The 13,136-nt window shown below is 38.1% G+C and overlaps 1 protein-coding gene across 2 annotated transcripts in view; it reads right to left on the reverse strand.

The window, feature by feature from the left end:
- Positions 1 to 1,202: 1,202 nt before the first annotated feature.
- The window catches only part of LOC111149220 (SLAIN motif family member 2), a 94,086-nt gene continuing 82,152 nt past the window's right edge, over positions 1,203 to 13,136 (reverse strand). For both annotated transcript variants that reach the window (XM_022506168.1, XM_022506167.1), the window contains 2 exons: positions 5,601 to 5,919; positions 1,203 to 4,226 (listed from right to left, as the gene is read on the reverse strand). In XM_022506168.1, coding sequence (XP_022361876.1) covers positions 4,160 to 4,226; positions 5,601 to 5,919 — 386 coding nt within the window. In that variant the 3' untranslated portion in view covers positions 1,203 to 4,159. The remainder of the gene's footprint in view (positions 4,227 to 5,600; positions 5,920 to 13,136) is intronic.

The raw sequence follows: 13,136 nt of genomic DNA on the forward strand, positions 1-13,136 counted from the left end.
TTCTCATTCTAAACAGAAGACTTTCTGCCCTTTCACTTAGCATTATGTTACACCAGCACTTACTTATTTCTGGATGGTGGGATTGCAGGATCCCAAGGTGAAATATGGGTTCATTTATATTTTCATTTCATTTATATTTTCAGTTTTTGAAGCAATGAGTCTCTACTAGTTTCAAAATCAAAGACTTTTTGTTTTTGTTTTTTAAAGAGAAAACATTAAGTTTAGCCAGTTTAAAGAATTGGCTTGAAATTGGCATGCAGTTAACATAGTTTTAAACTCAGTTGTATTAAGTAAGGTCCACGACTGAAATGTTCCATTTTCAGACTAGTAACCAGAGGACCACTTAGTCCACTCAGACTTGTATTTAGGATCATTAAAAATGTATTAGGGGTTCCTAACTTTGGCTTCATGCTCATGTGAACACTCTGTTCACTGCCTGTCTCGAAGTTGGTTTCTCTATTATTTATTCTGCTTTTGTAACTCAAAGCTAAACTTTGATATAGCAAGTATCTCACAAGAACCTCCATATGGGTTTTCCATTGTACTGGGTATATAAGAAATTTAAGAAAACTTTTCATTCACTGATTTACAAATACACTGACATTTAATTTTAAATAGTTCTTAGAAGTTTTGGGGTTGGTTTGAGGGAAAATTCAAACATGGTATCATTTCTCTATGCTGCATTAATGAGACTAATTGTAACGTAAGAGACAGTAAAAACTTCCAAAAGGAATGTGGGGAACTAACTAAACAGAGTATAATTTCTGGATTTTCCCCATTTATCTCTGAGAGAAAAATGCACAATTAACCAAGTAAATGTATTTGGTTTGAAAATGTATTAATTTTCCCTTCTGGAAACTCATAAATAATGGCTTTTTGCTTGTTTTACATATGCTGGCTTTTTAAAAGTAGGTATCAATTCATAGCCAGTAACAAAGTTCCAAGAACATACCAGTTTCGAATAAACTATAAGTACACTCCAAATAATTCAAATATGAAATAACTAGGACAAGGAGAATATAACATGATATATTCCAACTCATGAAGATCAAGTTTGAAAGGGCAATACAACTTGGGTCTGTGTGTTTAAAAAAAAAAAAAAAAAAAAAAATCAACTGAGAAATTTATTATAACCATAAGCAACTTGGGGTGGGGAATCTTACCATATCCAGAAATTCATAAAACACTTGAAAAAACCAATATAAATTTAATAATAAACATTATGGTCAGGCTGTTTTATTAAGGAGGCAACCACACATACAAGTTCAGCTATAGAAATGTTTGCAAATCAAACTTCATGTGATCTGAAAGGACCATGCGTAATGTCAAAAATGGATGTCTGTACATTCAATAAAAATTTAAACATACATAGTCTAGATCATTCTAGAGTCATACAAATATCTGGGGACACATGTTTCTAATTTCCTTTCAAAAAAACTCTTATAAAAGTGATGTACTGAGATAATTTTAAAAAGTATCTGACAATTATGAATGGTCCCCAGTTTTACAAAATGTGATTTCCAGGGCATGAAAACTGAAAAAAGTTAACTCTTCAGAGAGTGTTTCATATTATACAAACAAGTTCTGTAGAAAAATGATCCAGCAAATGCTCGAGTTAAGAATATTTATATTTTTTTCCAATTTTTTACACTTTTATTAACATACTTACAAAAAAATAACATTCAAACACTGAGAAAATTAAATAACTTTGGAAGCAGAGCTCAGAGCTCTCTGCTTACATATAAGTGACAATTCTGGGCTGTTGGCACAAAAAAATAATCAACATTCATAAAACCCTTACTACTATATATCAAACATAAGTTAAAATCATAGGCACTAGTTTATCAAATCCACATTTCTTCTGTAAGACTAACCACAGCGAATCCTTAGATATTCCCAAACAGAAAAATTGGCAATACACAAAGGCCTTCTAGTAAAAAGGCAATTTTTCTCTTTAGGAACCGAAAAGCCAATAGTCTGTGGTAGTACAACAGCAGGTAAAATAATGTTTTACCCAACTCAGATCCAAATACGTTTTTAATAAGTGATGAAGTATTTTAATAAAAAAAAAAATACTTTTTTTTTCTGATGCAGCCATTTAAAAACAAAGTTAAATAACCTGAATACTCCTTTTGAAACAGATAATCTAACTTAATGTAATGGGTGTTTCAAATAGAGTTAAAATTCCTTGTAATTATTAGATTGCAGCATATTTTTCTTTTGCAATGTTGCACTGAAACTGAGACCTATTTTGTGTACATATGGTTTTAAAAAAGAGACAGTGGCTAGTTCTTTCTTTTACTTAGATTTTTACATGAGATACTCCCCACCCAAAGCAGATGATTTCTTTATCTTCCTCTGAAAAGCAACATTTTTTAGTTCATCATCATGTGGAATTCTGGCGCTGCCCTTCCCTGACCCACACCCATCACCCTCAAATTCAAGGATAAAACTTCTTCCTCGCATCATACACCAAATACATTAGCACTGGCAGTTTAAATCTCCAGCTGCATGTGCTAACTGAATGACTCCCTAATGGTCAAGCTAATAAAAAATACCACAGTGTCATGGCAGAATGGGGGTCCTGGTTTTAAAAATTTTATCATTCTCTCAACCTATCAACCTTAATGCTATCCTGAATATCAAGTCTCTCTTTTGTCTCTCAATTTCTGCCAACTTACAGAATGTCTTTTACTAACAAGAAATGAACTTATGTTCACATCTCTAAAATCCCTTCAGTAACCTGATTGCCAGTATTTCAGAGCCATTCAAATTAAGTATTTTAAAACAGACCTCACCATGAAAAAGGAGAAGCCTGCTGAAGAAAGTTTGTCTTGTAATTGTCTAATAAAACCGAAATAAGTGATTTCCAGAATACACAAGGGGCCACTAGAGAGCAAGTATTTAACAGGTTAGAGTCATACGGAGTGGGTTTCATTTGTTACCAAAAATGTAAAAATTAACGTAAGGCAGAATCCAAGTCAAAAGGGACAGTATTCTCAAAGGAGGTTGTATACAGTTACCTAGTTTGAAGTGGATCAAGTGAAGTAGGATCCAGCAGGCTGTATCTTCCTACCACATCACAGACCGTCGTCAGTAAACAGTAACAATACAACGGTCATTACCAGAGATTTTGTAAGTGAAGTGCATAGATTTCCCCCTTCTCTCTCATGGTATGGTTTTGTTCGAGGCTGTGAGCACGGAGGCGGTGTCAGTTAGATCAAGGATGAAGACACACACTACTTGCTCTTTCCTATCATGGAGACCTGCTAATGAAAACACGATCTCTTAGTTCTGTAACAGATATGACAGCATGTGAAGACGTTGGCTTCAACAGCAAAGGCTATCTTTCCTGAGCCAGGAGCTATAAAGTTTAGAAAGATTGTACAACTGTTATTAAGCCCTTTTGGCAATCAAAACAAACAGGCAGAAGTCCGATGTGTCAATGCAACATGGCGGATGCACGGTGGAACGTTCTCTGGTGCTGATGGTACGGGAGCTACATCCAAAACTTAAGACCAAGCAAAATGACAATTTTTTTCTGGTGAATCTGCAAAAATAATTTATAGAATTCTCACAAACTTAGGTATCATGTTTGAAATCTCTAGCCTAGATTTCTTCCCACCCCCATCTTCCCTTCCATCTCAATTTAGTTTCTTGGAGTACTAGTGAAACACTAGTGAAACATTTTAGATAATTAGTCAGAATATTAGTTCTCATTAACACAAATATTTATTGATGCTATTTATACAGTAAATTAGGTTGAATGCGAAGTTTTGGAGAGCGTGAATTCACCATTTTCTTGAGCACAAAGGTATTCTCTCATTGACAAATGGGCATTTCTCTTTGGCATCCGTTAGTTTTTTGCCCAGATATTGGCCTCTGTCAAATATTAAAAAAATCAACTTAGTTTCTATTAAACAAAACTAAATGTGATTCCATGGAGAGTGATTGTATGATTACCAAACACATCTGATGTTAAATGTCATTAAAGTGCTGCTTGATCATCTCCGTCAGTTTGTGCTAATTAAGACAGAGAGGGCTGGGATTTATAAACCCCAAGAGTCTTATCTGAACAGTCTGCATATAAAAGTTGTCTTTTAGCCTGGTGAAGGGGTATCCATGAAGCTGTGGACCTCTGCATTCCCATCTTTGCTGGTCAGTAACAGCCATCTTTCCAACTGTCATCTTTCATGCTACCATAGGTTTTAGGAGCTGGCAAGGATCTGAAATAAAGCAATTTAATAAAGTGATTTGTAAGGCTTTATGAAATGTTACCATACTATCTCCCACAGATATGTTTTTGCAGGTGGCATCCCAATCCAATGAAGGCTGTTTCAGGGGACTACTGAGATCAAAGCTCTAAACAGCCTATCAGCACAACAGTCCCATACCTGGCACTGCCAACTTCTTAGCTGATGTCACTAACTGGGCATCAGGTGACTTCACTAACATCTTTCTGTTAACACAGCCACTATAGTTAACAGAGCCACTAAAAGAAAGGAAAAGACGGTCTCATCTCTTCCAACAGCATGGATCACCAACATTTTAATTAACTACTTAGTTTGAGGGGGGCAGAGTGATGAATGTGACAACAGACTCTGTGTCACCATCACTAGAGAGGCAAAATGATGTAAGTGCTTAAATGGACTTTTAAGTCAGACATACTTAGAACTGAAAGCCCTTAGTTGTATAATCTTGGGCAAATTACTTAATGTCATTAAATTTCAATATTCTTCTCTGAAAACCAGGGATAATAACAGTTTAATATCTGTGTTATTGTCACACCTAACGTTACTGTAAAAATCCAGTAAGGTACAGGTTATTTAGCACAGTGCACAGCAAAAAAGCTGCTGTACTCTACTACTGAATTCGGAAATGTAGTAAGTCTATCTTAGAATGAAAGATAGGTAATTCAGTTTAAATTCGTACAAGATGAAAGCCATTTTTTCCCATGAAAATAAATATTTCAAGTTTCATTATAGTTGGCCTCCTAAGTTTACTGATGGTGGCAATCACATTCCTGAAAGGCACATACTACGATTACGCAGACGCATGGTTCCCAGCCTGGCTGATCTCAGAATCACCTGAAGATGCAACAGACAAAAAAATTACCCACAGATTTTGGCCTTCATACCAGATCACTCTCTGGGCGTAAAACTTAGGTCTCTGCATTTATAACTCTACAGAAGATTCTGATTTGCATCAAAGTTTGAAAACCACCCTCCTGGGTTATACTCAGATTTGGTAGCTAGAAGTTTTATCTTAAATCTCACTCGAGGTTCTAACAAGTCTTTATCTTTACTGAATAACATACTCAAAATGAATAAACAGCACAAGCAAACTGAGTGGTTCTAATCGTTTTTTCTAGGAGTTCTCATAGATGCCTAATCACGTTAGGCATCTGGCTGAATTTTAGCTGACCAAAGTGGAGTGATCCTCTAGTATCTTAAGTGACAATTTCTTTAAAACAACAAAGTAACATTTTATTCCAAGTCTCCTAAGACTCTCACGGGAACCCACTAGGACTCTCCAGGTTTGCTATCACTTGCACTGATGAGCATAATTCTAAACTACCCACTTTGCTGTCTGTCACTTACCTGCGAACAGGCTGTGCAAGTTTGCTGCGAGGCACTGGTATACCCCCAGCAGAAGGGGCACTGGGTCTGGGTAAGCCACTTCTCATCGCGGTTGTCCCTGCAGGTCTGGTTAGAGTAGTGCTGTTGATATTGTTGGGAGGATTTGCTGGGACTGTGTTCGGAACCATGGGAGGCCCAGGTGAGGAGGTGGTCTGTGTGAGCTGTGTTGTTTCTTGGCTACCAGGAGAACCAGAGCCAGGGTTACTAAATGCTTTTACTGGTTGCCGGAGAGCCAAAGGAGATGGTGCTGCAGGGGAGCGGAACTTGCCTGGAGAAGGTACTGCAGAATGGCAAAGAAAAATCAATGTTTTTAGTAGCAACTAAGTGTAAGTGAACCAGTGCTTTACATTATACTTGATGACTAGGCCACCAGTACATCTGTATTCACAAAAACTCGCTCTACAGAAATGCAAGGAATAAAGAATATTTCTGGGCTAACAAAACAAAACAAAACAAGAGAACTGGTAAATCCTAATTAACCAAGTCCTTATTCAGAGGACTGCAACTATCCTCCATGACAGTATTTTAACTCTGCCCAGCTAGGAATCCACAATACCAGAAGAGAAAAGGCACTGCAGGGTTCTATTTCACTGTAGCAGCTAACCTGGGCCATATTCTAGAAATGAAAAAATGGCTATGACATGTTGACTAGAATTTGAAACATACCCTCCCTTCAAAAAAACCATTCATGTAAACACGTATCAAATATCTGGTGGCTATACTTTGAAGTCCTATGTCACCTTTAGTGTAACTTAAAACTCAGAAATAAAACATTAAAAACAAAACAGAACAGCTTCTACTGCTGGGCTTCACCAAGCAGAGAAGTTGTAATTCTAAGGGCATATCAAGAGGTGTTTGAAGGCACAGGATAAAGATGGTACATTCTTCTGGAATGTCAATTCTATAAGTTAACACACTTTTAAGTTAAAACAAATACTGATACATGAAAGAATAAAACGTAAAATTTGCATTAATTTTTAAGCCAAAATAGGACTACAAATAAGTTTTATTATTGTGGTTGTACCTTAACGTTGTAAGTTCAGATCTCCTAGGGGACACATTCATCGTTCCCTGTTTATTTGGTTTAGCTAAGTCACCTCTAAAAGGGCATCAATTTTAGTTTCTTCAAATGTCCACAAATGGCTACACACCACGTAAATAAAATTTTACCTTGACTTGCTTATCTAACAAAGAATTTGGGAGGTGAAAAGGATGGAGATGAGGAAGGGGAGAGTTGGATGAGAGACAGAATCAGGTCATCCTATTCTCACTCAACACCATTAGTTTGGGGATGTTATGACTGAAGGGAAAACCTTAGTCTTGAGACTCCAGAAATGGGATTATTCCACACAACTCCATCTTCCTCACTTCTACTAATCTGTCTAAATGGCATAGGTAACAGTAAGGTCTGCCACAGTAGCAGGTAGGAAAGGAAAAAATGGATGAGTCTGGCCACTATTTTCGACTGCTGAGAGAAAGTAGAGAGGAAACACTTTAGCTTCAAAAGTCCCAAATGGGAAATTCCTCTCTTACCTTCCTTACAATAAGTTTTTTTTATACATAGCCTCCTTCCTTCCCAACTGATCTTTCTTGCCTTCTGTTTGAATGAAGTCCCAAATGTCAGCATCTCTGTACTTAAAATATATTAGGCCCCCAGTAGTTGACAGACTCAAATGATCTCTGCTTGGCTCCAAAAACCCTAGAGCCACGATTCCCAAACTTGACTGTGCATCAGAATCCCGAGGCGCTTTTAAAAAAATACAGAAAGCCAGGTACCACCTCCAGAAAATCCAGTCTAGAATGAAACTCGGGTATTTATTACTAAAACCACCACAAGAGTTTCAAGCCATGATGGCAAAACTGGGAAGGGGGGTTACCTTCCTACTTGTAAACACCTATACAACTGGACAGAATATACAGAACAGTTTTTAAATATTGGACAACAGGCAGCAGAGAACTGTAATTCTCGAGAAAAGGAAAGTAAATGTGGTGAGCTCTGTGAGCACACTGGCTTTTCTGAGGGGAAGGACATGCTTTTTGGAATGTAGAGCAAGAAGGATCCTGAGCAGATGGAAGTTACCTTGCTGAGCTGAGAAGATAAAAGTTGGAATTTGAGGAGCAGAGTACCTCAGAAGCAGGAGCTGCTCCAGAAGACCTCCAAAACTCAGCTGAGGAGTCTGCTTGAATCTTTGGCTAAATATTGTGCTGCACATATACCAAGTGAAGTTCCAGGAGACTGAGCAAAGGAAGACTGAAACACTGTAAACTAAACAAAGCCTATTACTTGAAAATAAACATATAGTAAGTTAAATTGGCAAAAAAAAAAAAAAAAAAAAGCAGTAGATGAAAAATAAGGCAACAATAAAAACAAAATGTAATGTTAAAAGGTACTTAGTTATTCCAGAATAAAAGAGGAGGGAGAAAAAAACAACAAAAAACAAAGATCTGAAGGGACAGAGAGAAGAAAACAAACTGAGCTTGCAAACCAACCATATTGATAACAGCATTGAGTATGAACAGCAATCACTCCAGTGAAAAGGTAATGATTGTTGGTACCCACAAGAGAAAGAGCAACATGCTATCTAAAAGGAACACATTCTAGAGAATACTTTCCAAGATGGCAGAGGAGTAGGAGACCTTAGTTTTTGTCTGGTCCCAGTAATTCAGCTAGTTACCAAATCATTCCGAACCCCTGAGAACTCAACTAGAGATGTAAGAAAAGAATTGCTGCAATTCTACAAATAGAAAAGTGGCCACTTTCTGCAAGAATGACAAGATGGAAAAACTCACCTCAAAAATGAGAACAGAGGCAGTACTAACTGCCAGGGGCCTAATCAGTATGGGTAGAAGTAAGATGTGAGAACTAGAGTTCAGAATAATAATTGCAAAGATACTAGCTGGGCTTGAAAAAAGCATAGAAGACACTAAAGAATCCCTTTCTGGAGAAATAAAAGAACTAAAATCTAATCAAGTCAAAATAAAAAAGGCTATTAATGAGATACGATTAAAAATGGAGGCCCTAACTGCTAGGATAAATAGGCAGAAGAAAAAATTAGTGATAGAGAAGAAAAAATGATGGAAAAAAGAAGCTGAGAAAAAGAGAGATAAACAACTACTGGATCATGAGGGAAGAATTCAAGAGATAAGCAATATAAAGCAAAACATTATTAGAATAACTGGGATCCCAGAAAAAGAGGAAAGAGAGAAGAGGGGGGCAGTAGGTATACTGAAGCGAATTATACAGAGAACTTCCCTAATATGGGGAAGGAAACAGGCATCCAAATCCAGGAGGCACAGAGAACCCCTCAAAATCAGTTAAAACAGGACAACAAAACAACATTTAATAGTGAAACTTGCAAATCTCAGAGACAAAGAGAAATCCTGAAAGCAGCCTGGGACAAGAGGTCCATAACCTACAAGGATAGAAACATGAGACTGACAGCAGACCTATCCACAGACACCTGGAGGCCAGAAGGACTGGCATGATATATTCAGTGTGCTAAAAAAGAAAAACATGCAGCCAAGAATACTTTATCCAGCAAGGATGTCGTTCAAAATAGTGATAAAAAGCTTCCAGGACAAACAGAAAATAAAAGAATTTGTGATCACCAAACCAGCCCTACAAGAAATATTAAGAGGGGTCCTTTAAGCAAAGAGAGAGCCTGAAAGTAACACAGACCAGAAAGGAATGGAGACAATATAAAGAAACAGTCACTTTACAGGTAATACAATGGCACTAAATTCACATCTTTCAATAGTTACTCTGAAGGTAAATGGGCCAAATGCCCCAATCAAAAGACACAGGGTATCAGACTGGATAAAAAATGCCAATCAATATGCTGTCTGTAAGAGACTCATTTTAGACCAAAAGACACCTCCAGATTGAAAGTAAGGGTGTGGAAAGCCATTATTATGCTGATAAACATCAAAAGAAAGCGTGGGTAGCAATCTTTATTTCTGACAAATTAGATTTTAAACCAAAGACTATAGTAAGAGATGAGGAAGGACACTATATTATACTTAAAGGGTCTATCCAACAAGAAGATCTAACAATTATAAATATTTATGCCTCTACCATGGGTCAACCAATTATATAAACCAATTAATAACAAAATTTAAGAAACACATCAATAATAATATAGTAATAGTAGGGGACTTTAACACCCCACTCATTGCAATGGATAGATCATCTAAGCAGAAGATCAGCAAGGAAACAAGGGCTTTGAATAACAACACTGACCAGATGGGCCTCACAAATATATTCAGAGCATTCCATCTTAAAGAACAGAATATACATTCTTCTAGAGTGCACATGGAATATTCTCCAGAACTGATCACACATTCTGTCACAAATCAGGTCTCAACTGGCACCAGAAAATTGGGAACATTCCCTGGATATTTTCAGACAACAATGCTTTGAAAATGTAACTCAATCACAAGAAGATATTTGGAAAGAACTCAAATACATGGAGGCTAAAGAGCATCCCACTAAAGAATGAGTGGGTCAACCAGGAAACTGACGGATTAAAAAAATTGTTGGAAACAAATGAAAATACAACTGTTTAAAACTTTTGGGATGCAGCAAAGGCGGTCCAAAGAGGGAAGTATATATAGCATTACAAGCCTTTCTCAAGAAACAAGAAAGGTCTCAGATACACAACCTAACCATACACCTTAAGGAGCTAGAGAAAGAACAGCAAATAAAGCATAAACCTGGCAGGAGAAGAGAATTAATAAAGATCAGAGCAGAAATCAATGAAATAGAAACCAAAAGAACAGTAGAACGGATGAATGAAACTAGGAGCTGGTTCTCTGAAAGAATGAGATTGATAAACCTCTGGCCAGACTTATCAAAAAGAAAAATGACCCAAATAAATAAAATCGTGAATGAGAAACGATCACAATCAACACCAAAGAAATACAATTATAAGAACATGTTATGAACAACTAAATGCCAACAAATTAGGGAATCTGGAAAAATGGATTCATTCCTAGAGATGTACAAACTACCAAAACTGAAAAAGGAAGAAACAGAATGCCTGAACAGACCTATAACCAGCAAGGAATTTGAAGCCATTATTCAAAAATCTCTCAACAAACAGGAGTCCGGGGCCAGACGGCTTCCCAGGAGAATTCTACCAAACATATAATGAAGAATTAATACCCATTTTTCTGAAGCTACTTCAAAAAACAAAATGGAAGGAAAACTTCCAAATTCTCTCCATGAGTTGGTCCCAACATTATGTTAGTCCCAAAACCAGACAAAGACCCCACCAAAAGGAAGAATTACAGACCAATATCCCTGATTAACATGGATGCAAAAACTGTCACCAAGACCCTGGCCAACAGGGGGATGCCTGTGTGGCTCAGTCCGTTAAGTGGCTGCTTTCAGTTTGGGTCATGATCTCATGGTCCTGGGATTGAGTCCTACGTTGGGCTCCCTGCTCAGTGGGGAGTCTGCTTCTCCCACTCCCCCCACCACCACCCCCCTTGTCCGCTCATGTGCATGAGCGCACACTTTCTCCGGTAAATAAATAAAATCTTTTAAAAAAGTACTAGCCAGGGCGCCTGGGTGGCTTAGTGGGTTAAAGACTCTGCCTTCACTCAGGTCATGATCCCGGGGTCCTGGGATGGAGCCCCGCGTTGGGCTCTCTGCTCAGCGGGGAGCCTGTTTCCCCCTCTGTCTCTGCCTGCCTCTCTGCCTACTTATGATCTCTGTCAAATAAATAAATAAAATCTTAAAAAAATTTAAAAAAAAAAATACTAGCCAACAGGATCCAACAGTACATTAAAAAGATTATTCACTATGGCCAAGTGAGATTTATTCCTGGGCTGCAAGGGTGGTTCAACATGAGCAAATCAATGTGATACACTACATTAATAAAAGAAAGGGCAGGATGCCTGGGTGGCTCAGTTGGTTAAGCATCTGCTTTCGGCTCAGGTCATGATCCTGGGATGCTGGGATTAAGCCCAGAGTCGGGTTCCCTACTCAGTGGGGCGTCTGCTTCTCCCTCTCCCTCTGCCCCTCCCCTGCTTGAGCTTGCTCCCTTGCTCTGTCTCAAATAAATCAATCTTTAAAAAAATAAAAATAAGGGCGCCTGGGTGGCTTAGTGGGTTGGGCCGCTGCCTTCGGCTCAGGTCATGATCTCGGGGTCCTGGGATCGAGTCCCGCATCGGCCTCTCTGCTCAGCAGGGAGCCTGCTTCCCTCTCTCTCTCTCTCTGCCTGCCTCTCTGTCTACTGTGATCTCTCTCTCTCTGTCAAATTAATTAATTAATTAATTAATTAAAAAAATAAAAATAAAATTTAAGGGAAAGAACCATATGATCCTCTCAACAGATGCAGAAAACACATCTGACAAAGCACAGCATCCTTTCTTGATTAAAAGTCTTCATAGTGTAGGAACAGAACGAATATACCTCAGCATCATAAAAGCCATATACAAAACGCCCACAGTGAATATCATTCCCAAAGGGGAAAAGCGAAAGCTTTTCCTCTAAGGTCAGGAACATGGCAGGGATGTCCACTATCACCACTGCTGTTCAACATAATACTAGAAGTCCTAGCCTCAGCAATCAGACAAACAAACAAACAAACAAACAAATAAATGACATCCGAATCCATACTCTTTGCAGACGACATGATACTCTGTGTGGAAAACCCGAAAAGACTCCACCTCAAAATCGCTAGATCTCATACATTAATTCAGCAAAGTACAGGATATAAAATCAAGCATGGGTATCAGTTGCATTTCTATACACTAACAATGAGACAGAAGAGAAATTAAGGAGTGGACCCCATTTACAATTGCACCCAAAACCATCAGATATCTAAGAATAAAACTAACCACAGAGTCAAAGTATCTATATTCAGAAAACTACAGAACACTCATGAAAGAAATTGAAGGAGACAGAAAGAAATGGAAAAACATTCCATGCTCATGGATTGGAAGAACAAGTCTTACTAAAATGTCTGCTACTTAGAGCAATCTATACATTCAATGCAATCCCTATCAAAATACCATCAACTTTTTTCTCAGAGCTAAACATGGGTGGAATTAAAGGATATTATGCTAAGTGAAATAAATCAATCAGAGAAAGACAATTATCACCATATCTCACTGATATGTGGAATTTAAGAAACAAAACAGAGTATCATAGGGGAAGGAAGGAAAAAAGGAAACAAGATGAAACCAGAGAAGGAAACAAAACATAAGCCACTTTTTTTTAAAAAAGATTTTATTTATTTATTTGACAGACAGAGATCACAAGTAGGCAGAGAGGCTGATGCGGGACTTGATCCCAGGACCCTGAGATCATGACCCAAGCCGAAGGCAGAGGCTTTAACCCACTGAGCCACCCAGGCGCCCCCCATAAGCCGCTCTTAACAATAGGAAACAATGTGAAGATTGCTGGAGGGCAGGGTGGTGGGGGGATGGGGTAACTGGGTGATGGACACTAATAAGGGCACGTGATGTAATAGAACACTGGGTATAAGA

Source organism: Enhydra lutris, unplaced genomic scaffold (assembly GCF_002288905.1).
Source record: "Enhydra lutris kenyoni isolate GAN:26980312 unplaced genomic scaffold, ASM228890v2 scaffoldscaffold21, whole genome shotgun sequence".
Taxonomy (NCBI): Eukaryota; Metazoa; Chordata; class Mammalia; order Carnivora; family Mustelidae; genus Enhydra; species Enhydra lutris.